The sequence below is a fragment of the Astatotilapia calliptera genome, chromosome 19, assembly GCF_900246225.1.
Source record: "Astatotilapia calliptera chromosome 19, fAstCal1.2, whole genome shotgun sequence".
Lineage (NCBI taxonomy): Eukaryota > Metazoa > Chordata > Actinopteri > Cichliformes > Cichlidae > Astatotilapia > Astatotilapia calliptera.
The window spans coordinates 29,317,283-29,344,831 of record NC_039320.1 but is presented as its reverse complement, the minus strand read 5'-3'; the positions used below and the strand labels follow the sequence as shown (position 1 = coordinate 29,344,831).

Here is a 27,549-nt window from a genome sequence, read left to right as displayed (position 1 = left end):
ATATCAGAATCAGCAGGTCTACCACAGGTTCACCTTAAGCACATGTGACAGACACGGAGAAAGAAGGTTGTGCTGCCTGTAACTTTTTTTAGCATGACCGGTTTGGTGGCCATATGATGGTCTGAGCGATATAACCATAGAGGGACGCTCAGACCTCTTCAGGTTACACAGAGGCACCTGATCGGTATCGGGATGATAGACAGATCGTCAGACTTGACACATTGTCGGGGTTCTTCTTTATGCAGTGGCTGGTCTCATGTGGACTTCCTAGAGGATCAAGGACTCCATTGCCTGACCTGAAGCCAAAAAACATCTCTGGTTCATTATGTTTCGGTCCATCTGGCCCTGCCAGGTTGCATCTCAGACTGTCCAGGAGCTCAGTAAAGCCCTGGTCCAGATCTGGGAGGAGTTCCCCAGGACACCATCCTGCTCAATGTTGTCAGGCATGCATAAAAGCACATGAGGACCATACAAATTACTGGGTACTATTTTGAGTTGCTGCAATGACATTTCAGACTAGCCTCCTGTGTTTCTTTTCCACTTTTCATTTCCATCCCTGCCCTGATGTGGCATCTTTTAGTTGCTACCCAGTCCATATCAGTACAGATAGCCAGTTTTTCCCCAAGTGTTCCTTTATTATTTTTTATTTTTAGCAGTGTGGTGTAGAAAATATAACTCCACCAATTTTGAACACTTCCTCTGCAGCACTGGCTGAAATGAAGCCCTGAACCATAACAGAGCCTCCACCGGGGCTTACACATTGCTGTACACACTCACTTTTGTGCTGCTTTTCTGACAGTTTCACCTACAAATTTCAATACTTGTGTTCATCATACTGTAAGTCCAGTTGCCACAGATGTTTGTAGACGAGTGCTTGTGTAATTTGGCATAGATCACTTTTTTTCTTCCTTAAGATCGGCTCCATGACAGCTACGTGAGACCTTTCTAACGGCGCTCCAGTGAACACAAGCCGGATGAACTGAGGGTCCAGGAGCAAGTCTTAGCCTCTGTGTCTTTAAATGTTTCGCTGTTTCTTAAAGACATGGTTTTCAGATATTATCTGCTGTGTGTAGTTTTTTAGGCCTGACACTTCTTCTTTTGTCCTCCAGGTGTCCAGTTTCCTTCACTTCTTAAAGGTCAGATGTGTTCTGAGATATGTCAAGTTATTGGTGCAAAAAGATCATTCGATGCTTATCTTTGTGTTGTGTTTGTTATTTGTTTTTTATAGATTAGACTAAAGACGATGTAGTTTAAAATGAGTTCTTTTCTATGCTGTCCTCTCTTGAGTTTGGTGCTTTTTGATGCTTGAGTGCTTCATAGGTTAGTGTTGGGAAGCTTAACTAAAAACAAAAGCAAACAGCTCTGAAAATGGACCGGATTGAAAATGAGTGAAAAGCAGCTATGATGAAAAACGATTGAACCTCAGGCTCACTGTAAGCTCGTTGTTCTTTGTCCTTGGACGTGAATAAATCAAGAAATAAGTAAAGCAACGAGAGGTGTCTCAAGATGTTTGGATAGTACTGTGGAAGGACTTGACAGTTCATACAGAAAGCATAAATATAATTTTTTGGAATATAAAAGACCGAGTGTACAATTTGTCTGTATTAAAAAATATATAAACTGAGATTTTATTAAATAAAATAGTATTTAGCTAGTGGATCCGTGCCTGCTTGTGTTTTTTCTGTGCTTCTTTTTATTCAGCTGAAAGCTGAAGCTGAAAGCTGTCTCTCCAGGCTGGTCATCAGATAAAGGCAGTGCGCCTGGCTGACTGATAGTCATGCACTGCCATGAGAATAATGAGACTAATTTCCCTAGCAGATGACCGATAACTCCCAACAACCTTTGTGGAGGAGGGAAAAATGCAGTGATTTCACAGGCACTGTTATTCAGGATTGTTTTCTGCAGCGTGCAGGTTAGAAAGAAAAGGTTGAATGTATTTAGTGGACCATTCACAGCTGAGTGTGTAACCTGGTTTTTCCCTCTGATTATCTCTGCACATCTCTGAATATGAAATAAAGATGATGAAATTCTAATAAACAAAACTGCATTTTTTACAACAAGTGTTTTCCTAGCTGCTATGTGCACAGATGCATTTTAGTGCTCCACTTTGTGTCTGTGTCTGCCACTGAAACTGCATCCATGTGAACAGCCTGGAACAGAGCTGCAGTGGTCTAGCATGTGTGCTGCATAGTGGACTCATTGTAACCATGTGCCTTCTGTTTTGTGACAGGGATGTAACTGCAAAAGGCCAGCGGCTCCCCTGCCAGCTCCACATCCCAGCAGACAAAATGAAGGAGGAAATTCCACTCACATGACCTCGCACCACAAGTCTCCATCTTCGTCCGGTCTGAAGAGCAGGGCGACGTCTTAAAGGTCTCCTCCTTCTGTCAGCTTGCTCGGTAACATTTAAAAGGACAACAATCACTGCCCTGCAACACCTGGACAATTTACCTTACGACTGTTAACTACAACGACTGTTCTCCTGCTATTGCCCTTTCCCTCTTTTAAAGACATATTTTTTTATAATAAATGTTTATCCAAATATATCTATATTGAAGATTGAACTGTGGAACCCTGAAACTGAGTCCAGTCCCTGAGATTTGAATCTAACCGAATTCTCGTCAGACATTTTTTTGGATTAAGAAATTATTTACAGCTATGGATCTTGTAGGTTTTTCTATCAGGCTGCATGTGTTCCTCAGCACATGCCTGGGACTGGAGTTTTTAGGTACACCAGGTCAGTGGGCACGCTACCTCCGCTGGGATGCCAGCACCCGCGGTGACCTCAGCTTCCAGTTTAAGACAGAGGCCTCAGACGCACTGTTGCTGTACTTTGACGATGGAGGTTACTGTGACTTTCTACAGCTCTCAGTGGCGGAGGGACTACTGCGGCTGCGCTTCAGCATCGACTGTGCTGAGACCACTGTTGTGTCAGACAGACGGGTAGATGACAGCAGCTGGCACTTTGCCACCCTGAGCAGGTACAACCTGCGCACAGTGCTGGTGCTGGACGGCCAAGCCAAAGCAGGCGAGGTAAAGCCTCAGCGTCAGTTCATGAAAATAGTCAGCGACCTGTTCCTAGGTGGAGTGCCTCAGGATATCCGCAGCGGTGCACTTACACTGCCTACAGTGCGAAACATGCAGCCCTTCAGTGGCACAATCGCAGACCTCAAATACGGCATCTCACAGCCCCTGTTCCTAGGAAGCCTTAACGTGCCGCTGGAGTCGGAAGGATGGTGCACCGTGAACCCGTGTGAGAATGGTGGGATGTGCACAGTGGTGGACGGAGAACCGGTTTGTGACTGCTCCAAAACAGAATACAAGGGCCGCTTCTGCAGCGAAGGTAAAACACCTAGAAATCCTGCTGCTATTGATCCTGAAGGATTTAGACAGGACTAAAACTGCTAAAAAGTTTAAACTTGGCGTGTCAGCCTCTCAGTATCCTGGCGGTTGGTAGCGACGTCTTCCAGGGTATAGTTATGTTCCCCTTTTCTACTGTAATGAGACTTTATTTGAAAGATCTTCTGACATCTTCTGTTTCTGAAACAGCGTTTGTGTTAGCATGTGGCTAATAAGCAGTGTAACCCCGCCTATATTCTTACTCCTACGTGGTTTCGCTCTAAGAGGCAAAGCTGAACTAGCTCAAATAAGAATGGGCTTTAGCTGGGACAGTATATAGCCGACTTTAGTGAAAATAACTTCATAATAAGAATGTTAAAACATTGTCCTTTTGCACATAACTTGGCTTTTTTCCCTCCGCTGTCACAGCAGGAATCTGGGCGAGCGTGTGGATGTGTTTTTGTATGATTACACCATAAAATCAGAATCTAATCCAGCCACAGCTAGTGAAGTCCAGGTTAATGACATCGGCCCTGCAGGCAGTGATAAGGATGCCTTTCCAGAGAACGGGCCCCCCCGAGTCCCTTTTCTTTACCCAATCACACGATGGCAGGTGCTTTATATCACATCCTTTTGTGCTGACAATTTTGCTGGAGCTGTGTTTCAATTGCTTTACAGATGTGTGTAGCCAGGGTGAAATTGATTTCTATTTAAAGAAACCTCCTTTACTTATTTCCTCCCTACAGGCCAAATAAAAGGCATGTTGATTGACTTTACATAGAAACTTCTTGTCATTTGATAAATCCTGAGCTCCGAAAATTCGCTTCTTTCTCTGTGAACAGTACCACTGGTACATGAAATAGATCCCAGCACCTCTCCTTTTATGTGCGCTGAAAACTCTTTCCATGAATTTAATTATTCACAATCAATACACATTTGTCCAAACCACCATCCTTCAGCTACTAAGTAGACACAATAATCTGACTCCTTATAAGATAATCAATACCACTTAGATGAAAAAGTCCCTGGACTCTTTTTTTGTTTAATTAATTTAGATCAGATGTCATTTAAATACATTTATTCTTCTCTTTTCCTCCGTGTTTCGTAGACTTTGGCGTGCTTCTCTTAACTTTTCACAAATATAGAATTTCCATCCCATTTGGGCTGATGCCACATCCCCAGCACACAGACAAAGGCCAGGGAATCTGGAGTTTAAAGATTAGACTCTTTTAATCTGTCTTCGAGGTAGGAGGAGGTATGAGGGCTTTCCTTTTTCTCTCTGTCTTGGTGGTAGCTCAGCTGCTTTGCCTTTGTACAGCTGATTGAAGGAAGGCATTTAACTCACATGGAGGGAAGAAGTGTTTGTGCATTGATTCGTGTCTTTTGGTTGCTTTTGAGAACTGGAGAAGACTGCCTAACGTTTAACATCATGTGCAGAGTGGAGGACTGTCTGCTTGAGAGGGGAAGCCACACTTTCTGTATACTGACCTGTCTGCTCCCAGAGCCAGTCCAATATATAAGAACATTTTGTTATCCTGCTATCAGACCTGTTATTTGCCTTCATCCTTTACTATTTAGAAGATTTATAACAATTCTAAATGGGACATTTGGGCAGGGATCTTTCAGAATTTAGTTTAGTTTCCATTTAGTTTCTTGTTTTTTGTCTTAAAGCCTGATTCTTTGGGATGCGTTTGCTGACGTTTCCTACAATATGGTTTTTACATGAATAGAATGAAACCTATAAAGACATGTCTGTAGTCTCAGCTCAGGGAAGCATTTGTCCAAGTTTGTTCTGTCTTTAGACTGATGGATTAAAAAAATGATGGTAACTTAAGATAATGAATATGATAAAGGTGACGTCAGAAGATTATATTGCTGTAAGAGAGAGAGCCCACTTTTGAATCTGTTACCATCAGGAAACAGAAGCAGATCAACACAGGTACAAGTTTCTCTAGTTTTTTTTTTACTCAGAATATTTTTATTGAACAATTGTGGATAAAGTTAACAAAACAAGAGAGAAAAAGACGAAGGGAAACATAAAAACAGGCTACACTGAATACAAAACAGAACTTCTCACGTTGGAACATAAAAAACATACAATTAACAAAGCGTTTCTCTAGTTTTTAAAACACATGAAGGTGGTGTAATAGGTGGTGTAATAGGTGAAGTAGTAGGTGGTGTAATAGGTGGTGTTATAGGTGGTGTAATAGGTGGTGTAATAGGTGGTGTAATAGGTGAAGTAGTAGGTGGTGTAATAGGTGGTGTTATAGGTGGTGTAATAGGTGGTGTAATAGGTGGTGTAATAGGTGAAGTAGTAGGTGGTGTAATATGTGGTGTTATAGGTGGTGTAATAGGTGAAGTAGTAGGTGGTGTAATATGTGGTGTTATAGGTGGTGTAATAGGTGTAATAGGTGAAGTAGTAGGTGGTGTAATATGTGGTGTTATAGGTGGTGTAATAGGTGAAGTAGTAGGTGGTGTAATAGGTGGTGTTATAGGTGGTGTAATAGGTGGTGTAATAGGTGAAGTAGTAGGTGGTGTAATAGGTGAATTAATAGGTGAAGTAATAGGTGGTGTAATAGGTGAAGTAATAGGTGGTGTAATAGGTGGTGTTATAGGTGAAGTAGTAGGTGGTGTAATAGGTGAATTAATAGGGGAAGTAATAGGGGAAGTAATAGGTGAAGTAATAGGTGGTGTAATAGGTGGTGTAATAGGTGGTGTTATAGGTGGTGTAATAGGTGGTGTAATAGGTGGTGTAATAGGTGGTGTAATAGGTGGTGTAATAGGTGGTGTAATAGGTGGTGTAATAGGTGGTGTAATAGGTGAAGTAATAGGTGGTGTAATAGGTGGTGTTATAGGTGGTGTAATAGGTGGTGTAATAGGTGAAGTAATAGGTGGTGTAATAGGTGGTGTTATAGGTGGTGTAATAGGTGGTGTAATAGGTGGTGTAATAGGTGGTGTAATATGTGGTGTAATAGGTGGTGTAATAGGTGAAGTAATAGGTGGTGTAATATGTGGTGTAATAGGTGGTGTAATAGGTGAAGTAATAGGTGGTGTAATATGTGGTGTAATAGGTGGTGTAATAGGTGGTGTAATAGGTGGTGTAATAGTGGGCAGGCAGGTGGGTTTACTTCTAGATGGGCCCAACATAACTGTTACTCTCTTTGTTAAGCCTGTTATTGTTGCATTATTATACGCAGACCACTTGTGTATATGAACTGGTTCCTATATTGTGCTTTCCTACTCTGAGCACTCAAAGCTGTCCTCCGCACTCACTCACATTGGTGGCTTGCATCTCCTTTATAAATAAACTGAGGACTTTGCTATTTGGGAGAGTAGAGCTGCTACTCCTCCACATATTCTCTGTATGTATTGAATGTAATATTAACATGCTCAGCACTTTTATGGATTTGTATTCTCAGAAGTATGATGAATGGACTATAGAATAAATCCTTGGGACTAGTAGTCACCCATTATCAGTCATGTGGTGTGTGTACTGTATATCTTTGAGTGCGCAGAGTAGAAAAGCGCTTTATAAATACAGGTCCATTTACTGTTTACCTCAGCCTTATGTAATATATTCTGATGCAGTGTTTCCGAAAAAATGACACCGATGTCTGAACAGCTAATGTGAAGCCAAAAGCTCAGGCTGCTCTGACACATAATGTGCAATGCAAGCAAACAGAAATAATAATAATTAAAAAATGTACGTTAAAAGATTATCATTAATTTAAAGATAAACGACACACACACACACACACACACACACACACACACACACACACACACACACACACACACACACACACACACACACACACACACACACACACACACACACCTAACAACCTTTTATCTATTGACCCTTGTAGTTTGATAGGCTGCTTTCTCCCGACCTTGATTTGGAGCCTCCATGCTGGGACCCATTCCCATTGTTGATTTATGTCTGGCTCTCCCTCCTTTGCCGATCCGCCTGGCTGCCTTCTGCAGAGCAGTGATAGGTGAGGGATGCAGGGGCCTCTTCCAAACCAGAGAGAATTTAGATTAATTTTTGTTAAGGCATAAATGACATGCTTAATGAGGCTGGCTGGTATGGATTGGTCGATTGGCTGCTTTCTGAATACATTATGGAGAGAAACTGATATCTTACTGAAAGTAAACAAATACAGCTTTTAGCATATATTCTAAATTTATTCTTCTAAAACACGTGTAAATTATTTAGAGATAATGACCAATGTGATTAAAAAATGCAACTAAAAAGAATCTTACAATATAAATATCAGAAACCAATCTTTGTCAAGTTTCTTGTTTTTTTTTTGGCCTTTTCCAGCTTTTATCAGACAGATCAGTGAAGCAACAACAGGGCAGATATGTGGCAAAGGGTCACAGGTCAGACTTGAACTCAGGCCGGCCGCTTTCAGCCATATGGCATGTAGGCGCCGGCTCAATGCACTGAGCTAACCCGCTCCCCCCGCTCCTCTTCACTTTCATTTGTGCTTTAGCCTTTCATTCTCACTCTACTCTGTCTTTGTGAATTATGCATCATCCCAAGCAGAAGGAGACTCAAAGCAGGAGAGATGTACTGTAGTAGTTAGCAGCCAGTTTACTCACAAACAATAAAGTGAATATCTATGAACAAGTGCCATGTGCAAAACATACAAGCCATCAAGTATGCAAGGAATACCACTTTGCACTTCAGAAGGTAATATAATTGTGACAAACATGTCTGTGGTCACATTTGCTAGTTTTAGCAGCTGACAGAGCAGGTGATCTGCTGTCTCCACTTCTGCCAGTGAGGTTTAAGAGCTGGATATGCCTACTTATCAACTTTACTAGCTCTTTCCACTTTTTCCAGCATATTGGGAACAGTAAGCTAATAGGATACATTAGATAGATACATGGTCGTTGTTTAAGTCTTCAATAAAAATTCTTAAAATTCAATATTAGTTTTTCGGCATGTCTGTTTAGGTTTGGCAGAAGATAAGCTGATTCTTTGCTGTGACAAAAAACCGACATCTGATCGATGGTACTTTATTTAGAAGCATGTGCACTTGGTTTTAAACTCATTAAAACAAAGATGCACCTTTGTGTGTTAAAAGTATCTGAGGAATGTGCGATGCAGTAAAACAGCGCTAATTGTTTAACCACTTTAAGTCAACCAGGTTACTGAGAAACCAGTAACTCAGAGGTCGTGCCACATTTTAGCCACATACCAAACAAGCGTTGTTTGAGAAACTAAAAGAAGCAGGTAACAGTGATTTCATTATACTGAGCTACCAGCTGTACTGAACCTGGACATGAGCAGGTAGCTTCTGCTGCACGGCTCAGCTGTGTGTTCATATGAACATGAACCATGGCGGCTGGTGGAAACTTAGTTCTTTAGGTCCCTGAATGGTGAATGTGTGTGTAGATAAGTGGTCAGTGTATTGGTTTACCTTTTGTGTTTCTAATTTGCAGAAAAAAAATCAGTTAGCCAACAATGATGATAGAAAGTAGGTTTTGAATGCCTCATTAATCACTGCGCTCTCACACTTTTTCCTGTACATCATGAATCATCCCTTTAAGTAATCCACTTTCAGCTCTAATCCTCTCCTATCCTCACGTCACCTTTCGGGTACTGAATTAAAAGCAGCACAACCTTACTGGTAGCTGTGTATCCACTGATGAATAAACAGATTTGTCAAAGTCCTCGTGAATCACCTCAAAGTGTTTAGTAAGTAATTTGTAAAAAGCAATTTCTGAGGTGAGCTGGAGAAAACAGAGAGTGTTCAAAGGTTCCTGATTCGGTAGTTGTATTGAATTAAATGCTACGAGGCTCCCAGTGGACATCTGTGAGTGTTTGACTGGTTTGTTGACTGGAACCTTCATCAAAAATGTATGTGTTCACATCTTTCTCTGTGTCTCTCCTTTGCTGCACACACACACACCAGAGGTGTGGACTCGAGTCACATGACTTGGACTCGAGTCAGACTCGAGTCATTAATTTTATGACTTTAGACTTGACTTGAAAAAATGGTCTAAGACTTGTGACTTGACTTGGACTTTTACACCAATGACTTGGGACTTGAATTGGACTTGAACCGGTTTACTTGAAAAGACTTGATATTTTACCCCAAATATAAAATTTAACACGCATATTATATGGAGATTGAAAATGTGACGTCATTCACGGGTAGAACCGCAAAGGATTCTGGGAACTCGTGGCAAGCGGTACTAGCGCACGCAGGCTTTCAATTAAAATCAGTTACACAGAGATAAAAAGAAACACAAAAATGTCAAGAAGCCGTTGTATTATTAACTGCAATAGCCGGTCGCATGACAGCCACGGAAAGCCGACGGGTAAAGAGATCGGTTGTTATCGGATTACGTTGTGGAAGAGAAATTGTTCGAGCCATGTTTCCGAAGTAACAAAGAGGCGACTGGATTGCAGCCATTCAAAGATCAAATATAACGTCCCAGAACACTCCAGCTCACAGGTTAGTCTGCTCCAAGCATTTACACAAAGGTCAGTCTGCTGTTGTAGTTAATGCGTCATTTTTCTTAACATAATTGGTGATATAGGTTACAAGCAAGTCTGGCGCTGAACAGAAATTGTCGCGCTATGCTCCTTTATTTATTGTGCATAAATAGTAAATTGTCCTGACACAATATTGTGTTTCGCTTCTGTTATTATGGTACATTGACAAAAACATATACTTTTATTCACAGGATAAAACAGGTTTTTTGTATCACTAATTGCCCAGTACGATTACAGCATACAATATTATTGTCACTGCTACATTTCTGTGATGGGTACCAGAAATTATTTCTACTACTAATTAATTACCGTTGAGCTCAAAGGTCCTATTAATAAACGGTTAACGAATGTGTATTTATGAAGACGATTTGTGAGACTGGTAAACTTATGATACGTACGATGGTCTTTCGTTCTACATGGTGCATTTCAAGGTCCTGCACCCATCCGTCGGTAAACTGTACCTGGGCTTGTTGCAGTGACCTGAAGTTACTAAACTTCATGAGTGTATGCGCTCACTCCAAGAACCGTATGATTATAAATATGCATATAAATATGCTAGGATGAGATAGCTGACTTCATCTAACTAGCAAATGTTTTCCAGGCTACGTTGGTGATACAGTTTTTTTTTATGTGTATATTTTTGTCATGCGATTTTAAAGCTGGTCCTACAACCGCATCCAAGAATAACATGCAGCGTATCTCAGAACTGTCGGTGAAAATTATTCTTGGAGCTAAGTTTAATTGAGCTGCATTTTAAAGAGGTGCAATTTCACAATTTGTGTATATTTTCTAAGTTCACTATTTTGTATGTGTTGAGAAAAACACAGATTTTAAAATTACATGGTCTAATATTTACATTTAGCATAACTGCAACATTATTTTTTCGTTTGTTTTTTTTAAAGACTCGAAAGGACTTGAAATTCAAAGTTTCAGACTTGTGACTTGACTCGGACTTTTACACCAGTGACTTGAGACTCGACTCTGACTTGCCTGACATTACTTGAGACTTGACTTGAGACTTGAGGATAAAGACTTGAGACTTACTTGAGACTTGCAAAACAATGACTTGGTCCCACCTCTGACACACACACATGCGCACACATGCGCGCGCACACACACGCACACACACACACACAGTTGTTGAATTTTACTTGAAATAGTCTTTCGGCACTTGGAAAGTTGGGTCACCTGATGCTACTGTAGCACATTTTCTAACCCCCTATCTTGTACCACTGATAGTGGTCTACAGTCCAGCACAATCTACTTTGTGAGAGAATTTGTATGTTTGTCCGATGTTGACTAACAAATTGTGCTCCTGAAGCCAGTTATTTCATCAAGTTTGGGCTGCTGACACCTTTTTTGGTACGCTAACTGCTAGCGCTAACAGCTCCCACAGTTTGTGCTCGCTGCAACATGTTTTGCATTTAGATGGTAACGTAATGTTAAAGTGCTTCGTGGTATGCAGTGGTATTGAAATGAAGTTTGCCTCCGATCGGTCCTGGCAAAGCGACCGTGGCTCAGGGGGTTGGGAATCGCATCTGTAACCGGAAGGTCGCCGGTTCGATCCCTGGGCTCTCTGTCCTGGTCGTTGTGTCCCTGGGCAAGACACTTTACCCTACTTGCCTACTGGTGTTGGCCAGAGGGGCCGATGGTGTGATATGGCAGCCTCGCTTCTGTCAGTCTGCCCCAGGGCAGCTGTGGCTACAACTGTAGTGTGTGAATGAATAGTGGTATTGTAAAGCGCTTTGGGTGCCTTGAAAAGCACTATATAAATCCAATCCATTATTATTATAAAGCGCTTTCTTCTGATTCTTTGTAGCTCTGATGTGTAATCGGTATACCAGGAAATCGTATATACACTATACACTACCATTTTAGAACACCCCAATTATCCAGTTTTTTATTGAAAACATTTTATTTTTTATTTTTTATTTTAATATCTGATTCACTTACAATGAAAGCATAGTACAAATAACCTATAGACCTTCTAAACTTTTGACTCATCAAAGTAGCCCCTTTGGCAGATATAACAGCTGAAAACACCTGTGGCTTCTGTCTACAACAGAAATCAGATATTCTCCCATATCTGTAGCAGAAGTTCCCATAAATGTGGACCTTGTAGGTTGCTTTGGTTTCACTCTTCTGTCCAGTTCATCCCAAACCAGCTCGATGGGGTTTACGTCTGGAGACTGTGCTGGACACTCCATGTTTTCAAGCTCACCATCTTTATTCCTGAGGTAGTTCTGGCACAGCTTCAACTTATGTTTGGGGTCATTATCTTGCTTCATCATGAGGCAAGATAATGGTCGGGTTCATGCCCCGACCTAGTTGGCACCATACCAGAGGGTGCTGCATGAATGCTGTGGTAGCTGTTTTGGTTCATGGTGCCTCCCACTCTACAAGTCGCCGACCCTGGATCCAGCAAACAGCCCCAGATCATCACACTTCCTCCTCCATGTTTGACAGGTGATGACACACACTGTGGATCCATCCTTTCACCTACTCGACGACAAAGATCCTGTGTGATGAACTGAAGATTTCACATTTGATCCATCGGTCCATAATACCTTCTTCCAGTCTTCAGCAGTCCAGTGTTGGTGTTGCATGGTACAGACAAGCCTCTTTGTCTTGCCTGGCTTTCTCGCTGCAACTCATCCTGTCAAACCTGCAGCTTGAAGTCTTCTCTTCACAGCTGAAACAGACTTTCTTACTACGAGCACTGTTAAGCTGCTTGAAGCTGTTGTCCTGTGAGCCGCCATCACATGACCTGATTCAGTCGTGTCTCTGGGTCTGTCAGACTCTTCCTGTCACAGTTTGTTTCATAGTGCAGAAGGAAACTGGACTCACTGACACCTTGACTTTCTTTGCAGTCTCTCTGTAGGACAGACCTACATTTATAAGAGTTATGATGGTCCGTCTCTCTTCCATTGTTAATTGCCTTTTTCTCACCCTGTTTGTACCAACACACTGCTTTCTGCAGCACAGTACTGTTCAGCTGATGCTGACGAGGGTACCACAGTGTGTCCAACACTGCTTTATGCAGACAGACGGGGCTGTAAGTAATCCAGAAAGGTTGGAACACCTGTAGGAATTAGTAGCACCAGCTTCCAAGGCTTGAAAGCTGGTGATACCTGGTGATCCTTCTCCCAGGTGAGGGAGCCAATGAAGCATGTGGATGGCAGGATGTTTTCTGGTTCGGCCGTTTCATCCTCTGAGGCAAAGTCAAAATATCCAAAAAGCAGTGACCATGGAGCCTGATGAGAATTCAATCATTTAGATCATAGGTGTCAAACTCTGGCCCGCGGGCCAAATTTGGCCCGCAGCCTAATTACATTTGGCCCGCGAAGCCATACCAAATTACTATTAGAGCTGGCCTACTGGTATTACACAGCTAATATATATATTGTTTAGTATTAAGCTTTGCTGTTCCATATTCAGTTTTTCAGCAAAACTTGTTTGAGTCCATAAGAAAAGATTCATTCTTATATCTGGAGGAAGATTTTTTTTTTTCAATAAATATTAATGTTAGCCCACGACTTTGTTCCAGTTTTGAATTTTGGCCCACTGTGTATTTGAGTTTGACACCCCTGATTTAGATATTTCTGAACAGACTAAACGACAAATGGGTGTTTGGGTGTTGCCACAAACAATGTTGCTACTCCTCTAATGCTAACTTTACAGCTTGCGGCTCCCATTTTCTGACATTACAATGGCGCTCATCAACAGTTAGATGACAGGAAAAAAAGAGCAAGGCTATAGTTTACTTTCTAGAGTGGACCGTTGGGAGAGGGGTGTACCAACACCAGAGGTAGAGGCGTCAACTTCAGTAATAAAATTTGCAAATCCTAGGAAGCGCTGAAACTGCTTCTGAGTCGTGAGGGTGTGCCAGTTCACGGCTGCTTTGACTTACTCCAGATTGGTCTTCATTTGCCCACCCTCAAATACAAAACCAAGTAAGGTGACCCATGGGACTCACATTTCTCTGCTTTAACATATAACGAGTTCTCCAGTAGACTCTGTAGCACATGCCACAAATGGACATGGTGTTTCTTCAGACTTCTGGAAAAGTTTAGGATATTGTAGAGATATACAAACATTAAGAGATAAGGGAAATCACAGCATTAGTGGCTAAAACACTGCAGGGTGCTTGTGAGTCCAAAGGGCATAGAAACTTAAAATACTTACAATTTGTAAGGTTTGTGAAAACAGTGGCCCTTTGAAGTTATTAGAAAGCTGAACTTTCAGAGGGAGTTGATTTTTTTTTATTGTAATTTGGTCCGAAATGTGGTAATTGATGCATGGCCTGAGACTGTTGTCTTTCTAAGCGACAAAGAAGAATCCTGCAACCACAGGAGAAGAGGATGGTATGTACTCAAGGTGATAGAAGTTACATAATCTGCTGTAGGCAACAGAGTACAAGAAGGAGATCTATGGAAGAATCCTAGGTGGTGGGAGAGAGTGTTTTATCTTTACTGAAGACTGTTGGAGAACATGATATGCTTGTGATACCAAGGATAGGTGGGCTGCTCTGGATTCTGACTAGCAGGTGGAACAGCAGACTGGAGACAATGTGATGAACAAAACAGGCTGCAAAATCTAAAAGATTGCATGCTCATGGTGATTGCTGGAAATAACATGGAGGAGTCTGGTGGTTACTGTAGCGATAATGTGACCATCTATTGAAGATGCTGTAATGGGAGTGTATGGGTGTGTGTTCTTCTGTGGGTACCCTCCATGTCTGAGTGGATGTGTGCTGTATGTTGATATATGTCTGTCTTGTATGGGTGTGTCTGTGTTTGAATTGGGAACAGGACCATGCGTTTCTGCAGAATTTCCTGAGGAAGCTGGTCATTGAAACTGAAGTCTGTCCTGTCAGTTTCTGGTCATGTCTCTTAACCAGTTCTCTTCATCTAAGTTTAGCTGTGTACACATTACAATGCTACTTTCAAAAGAACGTTATTTGGATTTCAGTATATTACAAGACTTTTACAGTTGAGCTTTAGTCATTAAACACGAGGCAAAGGATCAAATGTGACAATCAGAACTTTCAAAAGTAAGTTAAAGAACTATTAATACTACTAATGTAATATAGTAGATAAGAGGAGAAATACACACAAGGTTATTTTGGTCTCCTAACCACATGGAGACAGTCCACCAAATCATCAAGCTACTAAAGCAGTTATTCAGTACAGATGCAATCAGACTGCTGCTCCACACACCTGGACAAGAAGCAAACTGTTAAGAGAGCTGGTTTTCAAATTTGTGCAAACCCTCTCTTTATTGTGCAGGTTCAACACAGGTCATCAGTTCCAAGACTACGGTGCACCTGGAAAATATCCACAGCACTTCACTTGCTCCACATTTTGTCATGTTACAACTTTATTCCAAAATGGACTTTGGGGTGGCTGTGGCTCAGGTGGTCGAGCAGATCAGCTACTGATCGGAAGGTTGGTGGTTCGATCCTTGGCTTCCCCAGTCTGCATGCCGAATATCCTTGGGCAAGATACTAACCCTGAGTTGCCCTCCGATGCGTTCATCGTGTGAATGTAGTTCAGTTTGCACTTGTGTTTAGAAGTGCTTGTGTGAATGAGGCATGTTGTATAGAGTGCTTTGAGTACTCCAGGAGAGTAGCAAAGCACTATATAAGAATCAGTCCATTTACCATTAAATTAAAAAAGTTAAACAAACAGTTTTTAAACATAATAAACCAAAAATTATAACATGTACATAATTATTCACAGCCTTTGCTTAGTACTTTGTTGAAGCACCTTTAGAGATTTACAATTGCAGCCTGAAGTCTTTATGAGTATGATGCTACAAGCCAGGCACACCTATTGTCTCAAAATATTCTTTGCTGAACCTCTCAGGCTCCACCAGGTATGATGTGGAGCATCTGTGTCATTTTCAGATCTCTCCAGTGTTCAACTGGGTTCAAGTCTGGGCTCCAGCTGGGCCATGCAGAAACACTCAGTGAGGTCCCAAACCCATTTCTTTCTTATCTTGGCTGTGTGCTTGGGGTTGTGGTCCTGTGGGAAGATAAACCTTTGCCCCGCCAGAGCGCTCAGACCAGGTCATCATCAAGGATGCCTCTGTACGCTGCTGCATTGAACCTTTGACTCTGAATAGTCTCTCAGATCCCGCTCCTGAAAGTCTTCCCCACAGCATGATACTGCCACCCTCATGCTTTACTTCTGAAGGCTGTTAACTGTTACCATTCATATTAAAGAATATGTTTTATTTAAAATGTCCCACAGTATTTTAAGTGTGGTACAAAGTATCCATGAAACGCATCTTGGTTTTCTTTTTCTTTCTTCTTTGTTCAGCAGTTATTGCTTTCTACCCAACTTCATTATCAGTCTATTTTCTCACCTGGTTCTCACTGCATATGCACATTTGATAACAGCATAACACACTGCTTAGTTATGTGAAATAACCAGTAATAACCAATAATCAGTGAACATACTCAAACAGGGGCTACAGGGGCTGTCAAAGTACGGAGGCATCCGTGATGATGACCTGGTCTGACCACTACCACTACAAGTCCATCGCTGCTTGTTTCTTTTCCTCCTCTCCTTCACTATCGTCCTCTGTCACTCAAAAGGTAAAATGAACAGGGAAACAGATTTACACTCCAATAAGGTTTATAGCAATATTCTAATATTGAATAAGGGCTGTTGGACAATAGCTAATGTCCATCTAACTTAGAGCTGGGCGATATGAGATTTTTTCATATCACGATATGTTTTTTTCATTTCAGGCGATAACGATATCTATCACGATATAAGCCAAATAACTATATTTGTAAGATTTAAATGTGCCGTTGCTCACAAGTAAAATGTGAAATAATCAGCAGCTTGTTTTTAAATATTTATTTCCCATAATAAGTTCAACAGGGTAGATGTACTTAAGGAACATGAGACTTTTTCAGATAAATAAAGGCAAATATTGCAAACTACACAAAAGGCAGCCGCTAAAGCGTTTAAGTTTCAAAATAGAACAAACAAAACAGACTAAACTGTCAATTCCACTTAGAAACAAAATATTAATTCTAAAAATAAATCTTAGTTTGTTTTACAGAAGAACAGACAAAACTGACTAACTTTTGTCAATATCAAATAAACTGAGAACTAAAAGGAAATTCTCAATCTCTCCTTGTTGTATAGCTTAGCTTTTCAAACAGTTTTAACAGTTACTTTAGTCTGACAAAAGCCCAATGACGAATTAGCGCTTCCAGTCAGAGACTGAGGCTACGTCCACACGTACACGGGTATTTTTGAAAACGGAGATTTTCCGTTTTCATTTTAAAAATAATCCCGTCCACACATAAAGGCAGAAATGAAGGAAAACGCTGCTATGAACATGCCAAAGCAGCAGGTGGCGCTAGATTCCTAACCGTGCCGAAATGTTGGCCAATCAGAAGTCTAGAAGCCTCGGTGGGAAAAAGTAAACAAAGCTGGGGCATAGAAGCAGAACCGAGTCGTATGTGTGGAGGGACAGTAACTGTGTGTATATGTAAGCATTTAAACACTGCAGAGAGTAGAATTAACAGTATTGTAGAAATTCATTTCACCGAAACAATAACGTGGCGCAGTGTGACGCATGCACCAGTTTATTGTATTTCCAGACTTGTTTTCGGCACAATTTACAGTGCAGCTACTCTGTTTTTTGTCAGACTTGAAATAGCCGAAATACCTTCACACTACGGAGCTTCTATGGCTCTTCCGTTCGACAATCTCTCCGGCATTGGAACCATCATCTGTTTTCTCTCCGGTCACGCTCGGTTGATTTTTCTAGTCGGCACACTCATTTCCTCCATTACCCGCTGGCTGCTTCCCAAACAAACACACGTGCGGCTTGGCACTTGTGCTGTACGTAACAAGTCACGCGACGTGACGCTGCGGCTGTGATTGGTTCGGCTCTGCGCTACTTAATTTGGATTGGCTGACCTTTTTTTTTTTCTTTTTTTTTTAAGAGGACAAGAGCGGCGAGGTCTATCGCGATAGCTTAATTTCTCTATCGAGTAAAAGTTATATCGCGATACATATCGTTATCGTTCTATCGCCCAGCTCTAATCTAACTGTACTGTAAACAATCACCTAAGCCCAGTTTGACCACATTAAGAAACTGTAACAAACGAAGACAATAAAGTACATCAGTTCCTTGGCCAGCAGACTGAAGGTTAAAGTTACAGTTAAAGTTGGCTAATGTTAGCTAACGTTTTAACACTGTTTAGAGAGCAAGTCTACATAAACAGACACTTCTAAGTCATATGAATGACTCTGCGTTTTTGCACTTTTGCTTGCTAGTGTTTCAGGTAATGTTTGTTTTCAATCTGCATCACTGATTTCTGTCATGAAATGAACCTTTGACTTTCTTTCTACTGCACCAACACATCTTATTTACTAATGATAAGCCTGCACACAATGCCTCTTAGTGAGTGATTTTATTTATATAGTGCCAAATCACAACAACAGTCACCTCAAGGCACTTTATATCAAGACATTAAAACTTTGTTTTATTCTAACTTTTACTGTCTTCAGTAGACAAGCTGTCAAAATGTAACATTAGAAAACAATGTCAGAAAATGATACTGAAATTCATTGCTATTGCCATTGTTAGCTGGAGCACTTCATAAAGGGGTTTAAAACCTACCAATGGTTCCTCCGACTTTCTTTGTCTTCTTCTGAGAGTCACGTCATTCCCTCTGTGAATGATTCTGCCAGTTCTCCGAAGGCTGTGCTCTGCTTCACTGAATTACAGAAAGCTTGAAACTCTTTGTGGAGAATTTCAAGTAGTGACAGACATGCATCAAAACTGGATCGTTTTTTTATCTATCGACTCCAGAACGTCCACCATAACGTTGGAAATGAAAACTAACCAGTCAAATGTTGGTAATCACTGGTGTGCCATCATATTCAATACTGCCGAGACTTTCATTGAAATATGTCGTTATTACAGCTTGTTGTGCACACACACACACACACACACACACACACACACACACACACACACACACACACACACACACACACACACACACACACACACACACACACACACTTCCTCCCCCTGATTACCACTGGATCAGCTTGTTTGACATTTGAGCACAGTTGACAGTCTTCACTTTAAACTGAATTAATATGTAATGTATATCAGATTGACTTCCATCTGCCTGCGTTCGTGTTAACTCCCTAACATGCCCAATTTGTCCATGCTAAGAGGATTTAATGGATCGCAAGTCAGTCACACCATTGCTTCATTTCTGTGAGTGGCCCAAACGAATACAGGAAGATATTCTTCACTGATCTAAGAGCAGAATTGGTTTTTAACCAAGAACATTGTATCTTTTGCTGCTAACTAAACCTATGAGCTGCTCCAGAATAAACTCACTAGTCTGTTTTTGCAAAATATCTTTGCATTCGTGACAGCTAGAATTTGTCATAACTCACTTGCATGACTTTTTTCTTTCTCTTTTTTTGTTTTTACCATTTTACCTTTTTAATATATTTTATATATTGTATTTGATAAATAAGAATTGACTCATCTGTCAGTAATAATGGATAAGAGCTAAAGTTTGGGTCAAATATTTAATTAAATGTAACCTAATTGAGTGTATTTAATTAGGTTAACATAACAACACTGCTTTACTTGTCTATAGTCTTTTACTTTTTCAAAATGCAGATAATAAAAAAATCAATCAAACTAGTTTATATATCTGTGATTAGGGCTGGGCCATATTATACCGTTCACGGTAATACCGGTATAATGTTAGGCAACGATAGGAAAATGAAATATCGCGATAGAATGGGAGTAAAACGCGCATGCGCAGTGCCTTTGTTTTCATACGCACATGGCCGATTGTTGAGTGAAACAGATGAACCAGAATTGGTTTGTAAAAATGGTGCAACTTCCGTGATGTGGAACTGGTTTGGTGTTTGTCCGTCAGATACACAACAAAGCACATTTTTTTGCAGAACATGCAAGCGGCCGTTGTTATTGTCGTATTTGTCGGACTAAGATGCTCTTAAATCTGGGAGTAATCTGGGTCCTAAACTCCGTCTTTTTCAGGTCAAACAACACTGCAGCATCACTTAGAGTTAAAAACTGTCTAAATTCTTTCATCTTTAATAAAACGATCAGCATTGCTGCTTAACCAGGTGTAACTATAAAGTTTAACTTCCAGGCATCCATGAAAACAAAAGTTATTACATTTAACGGAGTTAGAAGTTAGCAGGAAGCTAGCGGAAGTTAGCTCGCTAGTTTAGCTAGTTACCTAAGCATGATATTGCATGTTCTGACTGAGAGATTTCTGAAAAAAATCAAACGTACAGCTCTGCTATCACTTCCAACATAAATGAAGACAGGAAACTAAACAGCAGTGACGTTTGTAGGGTTACTGAAGTTGGGCTAGCTGGTATATAATGATGTGCTACGTGATCGCTAGCGACACAGCTATGTTAGCATAAACAGTGAAGCTGGAGGACGAACACTAACACTTTTCCACTTATAAAAGTTAACGTGAAGGTTCTTCATGGTTAGAGACAAATGCAATCGCATAGCAGGATGCTGTAAACGGACCAAACTTCAGTCAGGAGAACAACTGAGATAATCCATCCACAATACGAGGTTAGTCATTAATATACTGCAACAACATGGGAATAGAGCAGCTGCCAGAGAATTCAACATTAATGAATCAATGGTACAGAAGTGGAGGAAGCAAGAAGAATGAGTTTAATAAAATTTGATTCATCTGACTGCTTTGTTTCGCTTAATGTGCCTTATAATCCCGTGCACCTTATGGTCCGAAAAATGCGTACTGCACACTGCAGTTTAATGTTGCAAAGCACCTCTTTTTAACTTCAGTGGATATTATATATGGTTATGCTCAGGATATGTCAGCCCATTTCTACTGGAAATGCCTTTTGGTTAAACTTTCAGCAAGGAATTTGCATTTGCACTGTTACATTTTTATAAAGCTTTAATGTACATAAAAACCAGCTTCTTGTTTAAGTGAAAATAAATGGAAGGTTGTGTTTTTGCGCTAGTAATGTTGTGGAGTTGTATTTTGTCTCGCATCAATTATATCGTCGGTTATATCGTTATCGCAAATTTTCAAATATATATCGTGATAAATATTTTTGGCCATATCGCCCTGCTCTATCTGTGATTGGTTCAGAAAATGTTTTTGATTAAATTGGGCCTGTTAGAAAACCTGATTAAAAAACTTAAAGTGAATTAACACTAATTCAAATATCCCATTTTGCTTTTGAGACTACCATATTTCTCAAGACAATGGTGTGGCAGATCACATTTCAATATTTCCCTAGTTACCTGTAAATCACCGGTGTCAACAAAAGTTAGATAGCTGTTCTGTTCAGTCTTATAATGCCAGTTTACAACAACAGCTGTCTCAAAGCAAGCCTTACTATATTAGAAAAGCCCAATGATCAGATGATCTCTTATGAGCAAGCACTTGGGAGAATTGATAAGTTAATAGAAGAATTTCAGTTTAACAGGAAGAGACCAAACATAGCTGCAGTAGAGACAAAAGGGAATGACTTGCAATAGTAACAAAGAGCAACAGCTACCTAAATTGTACTTTATGTACAGAAGTCCGTTATCTTGCAGCAGTATTAATTCATGACTGCATACAAATCTGGATACTGTGGCTCTTCTGAAAAAGAAAGCAACCAGTCAGAGACATTTGACTCCCTGGTACAACCCACAAATATGAGCCTTCAAGTAAAGAACTCATAAGTTGGAGAGGAAATGACACCTTGCTAATTTAGAAGATCTTCATTTGGCCTGGATAAATAATTGCTCTATAAGAAAAAAAAAGGGTCTTTGTAAAGCTAGGACATCTTACCATATGTAAGAAAGAGGAAAATGGGAACCTGCCAGGTTGTCAGCCTTGTACCCAGGCTAACAGAGAGTTTGAGCTCTGTTGAGCTATTGCTTTAGCTTTGACTAGTGATGACTTCACTCATTTCTTTAAAAGTCGCCTTCCCACAGACGTGCCTGTAGTGGTCGCTGATGTTTGCTAGTACTGTTACCCTCCTATCCTTATTTACTTATTTTCATTCATTTTCTCCTTTAAATCATCAATAAGTCTAATTCCTACAATTCATTAATGTTTCAGTTTTAAATATGATCAGTTTATCTTTATTAAAACATACCTGTTTTACGATTGCGGCAATTAATTATTTACTTAAAAAAGCTTTTACTGTCATAGCAAATTATTGTATAGACCAATTTCTATGCTTCATTTTATTAACAAAATATTGTAAGAATAGTTCAAAAATAGCTGGACAAGTGTATGCAAAGAACTTGTTTATTTGCGGAGTTTCAGTCAGGATTCAGACTATAGTGCAGAAACAGCACGAGTGAATGTTACCAATTATCTTTACATTGCCTCAGAAAGTGGACTTATTCGATTCAGTTTAATTCAATTCAGTGTTATTTTATATAGTGCCTTGAGGCAACTTATCGTGCTACACCTCAGTGCATCATTTGATATTCTTGACAATAATATTTTATTATATAGATTAGAGCACACAATTGGTATCAAAGGAACTGTGCTGTAATGGTGTGACTCGACTCTATCTGACAGACTTCCATTTGTTGTTAATGTAAATGAGGAATCTTCTTAGTTATGGGGTTCCGTTACTTACACTACACCAATGCCAAGTAGCTGGTGGACCTAATATCAGACCACAGCAACCTTTCTGAACAGGCAGACATCCAAGACTGGCTTTCCAGTATGAGGAGTTGGACACCACCAAGCCCTGACATGATTCACGCCTACTGGCTGAAGAAGCTGACTGCACTCCATCGTACATATGAACCAGCTAATAACCAGCCAGTCAATGAGAGATACCCAGAATGGCTAACCGAAGGCTGGGCAGTCCTGACACCCAAGGACCCCCAGAAGGGACCGGTCCCCTCCAACTACCGACCAATAACCCGCCTCAGCACCACGTGGAAGCTCCTGTCAGGCATCATAGCGGCTAAGATGAACATGGCTCAATAGATGAGAAAGGAATTAGCAAGAATACCAAAGGCAGAAAACACCAGCTACTGGTAGATGGAGCAGTCACCCGAGACTGCAAGACAACCTGTGCACCACCTGGATTGACTACAAGAAGGCCTATGACTCAGTGCCCCACACCTGGATCCTGGAAGGCCTAGACCTATGCAACATCAACAGGACTTCATCAGGAACTCAGTGGGGGTGTCTCTCTTCTCTTCTTGTCCTTAGCGGGTGACCAGCGGTGGTGGTCTGCCGCGCAACCAGTACGCTGCTGTAGGTGCCGCAGGTTCTCTTGCTTGACCAACGATTATCTTCCACGCTTTTCGATCTAGGGCGATGGTTCTTGCCTGCTCGAGGTCAAGTCGAAGGGCCTTCAAATCATCCGGGATTTGTTTCATCCATGTCTTCTTTGGTGCATTTCGATGCACCCTCCAATCGGTGGGGCGGGTCAACCAGAGTAGGCCATGGGGGTAGCGGCTCGGGTCCATTCGACAAATGTGGCCAAACCAACGAAATCGGCGGCGCTGGATTAGGTGGCCGATCGTCGGTTGGCTGCCGCAGCTGGTGAGGTAGATGTCATTCGAATGACGGTCGCGAAGGGAAACGCCGAGAATGCATCTAAGGCAATGCATTTGGAAAACTTCGAGCTTGCTCAGGTTGTGTTTGAGCATTGTCCACGTCTCTGCGGCGTAAAGTAGAATGGGCATGATCAGGGTTCGGTAAAGGCGGATCTTTGTCGCCAATGAGATGTTGTTCTTCTTCCAGATGCACCAGAGCAGGGAAGCGAATGCTGCCGCCGCCTGCCCAATTCTGGAGCGTCTCTCCACTGATGATGCCACTTTCTTCTCCTCGACGAGGGACCCCAGATATTGAAATTGTTGGACTTGTTTGATCTGCACACCGTCGAGATGGATGATCGTTGGTAAGCCGTCGGTGGTCAGGACTTTGGTCTTCTCGGCATTAACCTTGAGGCCGTACAGTTTGGAGTGCACTCCAGTGGGGGTGTGGCGTACAACACTAGAGGCCAACCTCAAGCCCATAGCACAAGTCACCATCAAGTGAGGGATCTACCAAGGAGACGCTCTGTCCCCACTGCTGTTCTGCATAGGCCTGAATCCCCTCAGTGAGATCATTGACAAGACTGGCTACGGATACCAACTACAGAATGGATCAGTTGTCAGCAGTGTTGGGACTAACTAAACTAAACTAAATTATGATAGCACCCTAAAAAAATTACTATGTACAATAATGGATTTCTATACATTTTACATCAGATGAAAACATTTGTTGCAAGATTCAGATAATTATTTGTTAAAAGTGAGACATTTTAAATGAGAATAAGAATGAAAAGTATTTCTTTGTGCCCCCCTTTCCCTTTTAATGCCCCACCTGCCCCCCTGGCAAAACTTTCCTAGACCCGCCCCTGCACAGTTACCAGCTGTCAGCTACATTAAAAAAAAGGATCCTGGTGTTATTAGTCTCTCAGAAACAGGTCATAACTTCCCTTCAACCCATTCATGTCACCTAAAAGGTAAACCTGTTTCTCCATCACCTGTTCAGCTCTGATGATTCAGTAAGGACATCTCCTGGTTTCATCTTCATGTTTCCCTCTCACCACATATCCAAACAGACATCATGACCAGCAGCTTTACAGCTGTGGCTCCAGCAAACATCAGCTGATACTAGAAATTAATATTAAACACATTCTAACATCAGCTGATCAAGCTTAAACGTGCTGCTGTTGTTTAGCGCGACATCCGCTAGTTTCCTCTTTCTGGCGCAAAGTGGACGATAAATAAACGAGAGAGAAAAGCCGATCAGCTGATCACTGATCAGTTTCATGATTGAAGTAGAAACAGGAGAGGGAGGGGGAGAGGATGAGAAAAGAAGAGGCAGCTGTGCAGCAAAGACAATAATTCCAGCTTTGTGTCTTTTTCATTGTAGCTGAAGTCCGGGACAAACTGTTCCTTTTCACCTCAACACGAAACGCGTAATATTTTCTTTTCGATTCTGTTTTTTACTGGACGGTTGGAAACTCTACTAACTAACCTTATAAATAAAATAAGACAAAACAAGTTCAACATCATTAACATCATAGCACCCGCCCAGCTGTATATAAACTCCGTCATGCTAGCTAGTACGCAGTACGAGTTATTGTAACTGACTGTAAAAACTCAGCATAACGAGAATAAACTCCACCTAAACTTGGTTTATATCTGACCCAGAGAGACTGCAGGTCATAACTTCTTACCTGAAGTTCAGTTCACCGCCTCGGGTCTCTGCTCCTCCTGCATTTCATCCACCTGCCAGCGTGTTGCACCTGCTGCCCTCCACCACTTGCTAATGTTACTGAATCTGTGGAAGCCCCGCCATAGCCACCACCAAACAACTGAGTTATTTTTACACATCTCCCAGCATCTGGCCAATCCTCCACCTTTCATTGTTTATACCGTTACGGGAAAAAAACGAAAAAAAGAAAAATTGCCGATGGCCAGTCCAGCTATGCCTATTTGGGATTAATGACATACTGAAAAATGAAGCAGTACATGTGATGCTTTTGAGATGCTATAGCATGGAGGATCACAATCTGCTGGTACTTTTCTGCGTTTATCATTTTGACAAGATCCTCAGCACCACTGGTTGAAATGTAGTCCCAGTCTATGTGTGAAGTTTGCATTTTCAAAGTTTCAACTGAACACATGGAAAGATATTTCATGCTGTTGTGACAGGCTCCCAGGAACAACAATAGCAGAGAAATACAATCTAAAATTTGTTCTTTGCTAACTTGTTCTTTATAGATTCCACAATTATTCATTTCTTGAATTAAGTGATTTACAGGTTAACTGGATTAAGAAGCAAGCAAACAATGTTCCACCTAAAATTGGTTTCCAGTGGCTTTAAATCACTGATTTTGTTGGGTTTCTCTCCAAGCCTGTGTTCAAGGTAAATAAATATTAGTTGCAATGATAATTTGTACTGCTTTTAACAGCATACAGTATGAGTTCTGTGTAGCAAACTAAGTTATACAGAGATCTATTTTTTTGTTGCCATCATTGTCTTAGTGGATTATTTTGCTAATGTAAGTAAATTTGTACGTAAAAAATAGATTGAAACTCATATAGAAGCTCAGTTTTCTTGCATCTGTGACAAAAGCTCAAATAGCTCCATATTTCCACATTTGTATCTGTGGATATGCAAACATGCAGTTGTGATCACAAGTTCACATCCAATCATCATCATCTAACCCACGCAGGGTCAAAGGTGCATATACAGGCTCAAATAAATAAAGTGTGTAAAATCTCACTGCAGTCAGCTGAATTCTGCATTATTATTTTATACTCGGATAAAGCGGATGAGGATGGATGGATGGATGGATGTTTTATAACATGACAAGGCCAAGGCCTGTTAAACGTTTTGTTAGTGATCATGATTGACTTCTTTCTGTCAGCATAATTTGTTTGGCAGCACTCTTCTGATTGGCCTGAAGATCCAAGAGCTAAGAAAGAGAACTGTGGTCAGTTATCCAACCAGAGTTTTGTCACAAGCTTGTTGATACAAACGTATCCTGTTAAGGTTCAACTTGCTAAGGGACATTTCACCAGATATTCATGGGGATTAATGTAGACATGTAGATCCTGTATTTATACTGAGGTTGGGGATTGCACCTAATACTTAAATAAAGATCTGTTCTGTACAGTTACTCCACCCTGAAAGATGCCCATAATGAGTCTCAGACCACAACCGTAGATCTTTGACATTAGGGCCTTTCTGGCTTTAACATTTGACATTTTTATTTTTTCTTTGCATGTCTTCGTGCTGTAGTAACAGTATACTATTACAGAATAAATGAGGTAATGTGACTTCAATGCAGGATAAGGGGAAATGCACACATGCGTGAGAACAAATGCCTTTTTGTGCTGAACATTTCTGTTTGTATTTCCTGTTGTGATTGTGGTTCAAAGTGCTGCTGCTTTAAGTGCTACTTGCTGAAACATTCTGCATTGTAAAGAACATGCAAAAGGCTGAGTGTACTGCCAGCCCTCTGTATGAACTATGTGTGTAATTATTTGCATGATAGTCAGCATGCAAGAAACAAGTGTGTTTCTAATACTACCTTTGCTTGTTTTCTTTGTCTCCTTTTTTTTGCTCTAGAAATCAACAGCAACAACATGCCAGGTGAGTGTTTTTAGTGAATAATGTCAGATGGAAGCAGATATTCAGACAAGTGCAAACAGACTTGGTGACGACAATGTGAAGCTACTGTTCCAGCTTAATGAAATTTTCCTGTCTGTGCTTTAACATAATTCACATTGCATTCCCTGAAATGGGATATTTCTTTTACAAAGGAGGGACAAATGACTAAGACTATTACTATGACACTATGTGTTAATTATTCAACCATGTGCAGATATTAGGTTTATCTTTCAGTTACAAATGTCCATACTATTTCTGTTTATTCCTTCAGAAATCTGATTTTCAACACAGATTATAGGATCCTGCCTCTTGGGCTGTCTCATCATACCAGTAGTTACAGATTACTTACCTCTAACAAGTTCTATAGAGATATTTAAGTATCTGATTGAAAACAAAGAATTTATTAAACTAGAGCATTGCATTAATTCTCATTATTTTACTGTCTTTGCACAAAAGTGATGAAATTCAGTTC

The 27,549-nt window shown here is 40.8% G+C and overlaps 1 protein-coding gene across 6 annotated transcripts in view; it reads left to right on the top strand.

Annotated features, from left to right (window-relative positions):
* nrxn3a (neurexin 3a) overlaps nucleotides 1–27,549 on the top strand; it is a 208,152-nt gene that overhangs the window by 8,267 nt on the left and 172,336 nt on the right. For all 6 annotated transcript variants that reach the window (XR_003270631.1, XR_003270630.1, XM_026151866.1 and 3 more), the window contains exons 2-3: nucleotides 2,231–3,343; nucleotides 27,036–27,059. Coding sequence is in view for 4 of the 6 variants with exons in the window: in XM_026151866.1 (XP_026007651.1) it covers nucleotides 2,659–3,343; nucleotides 27,036–27,059 (709 nt within the window). In the remaining 2 variants the exon portion in view is untranslated. The remainder of the gene's footprint in view (nucleotides 1–2,230; nucleotides 3,344–27,035; nucleotides 27,060–27,549) is intronic.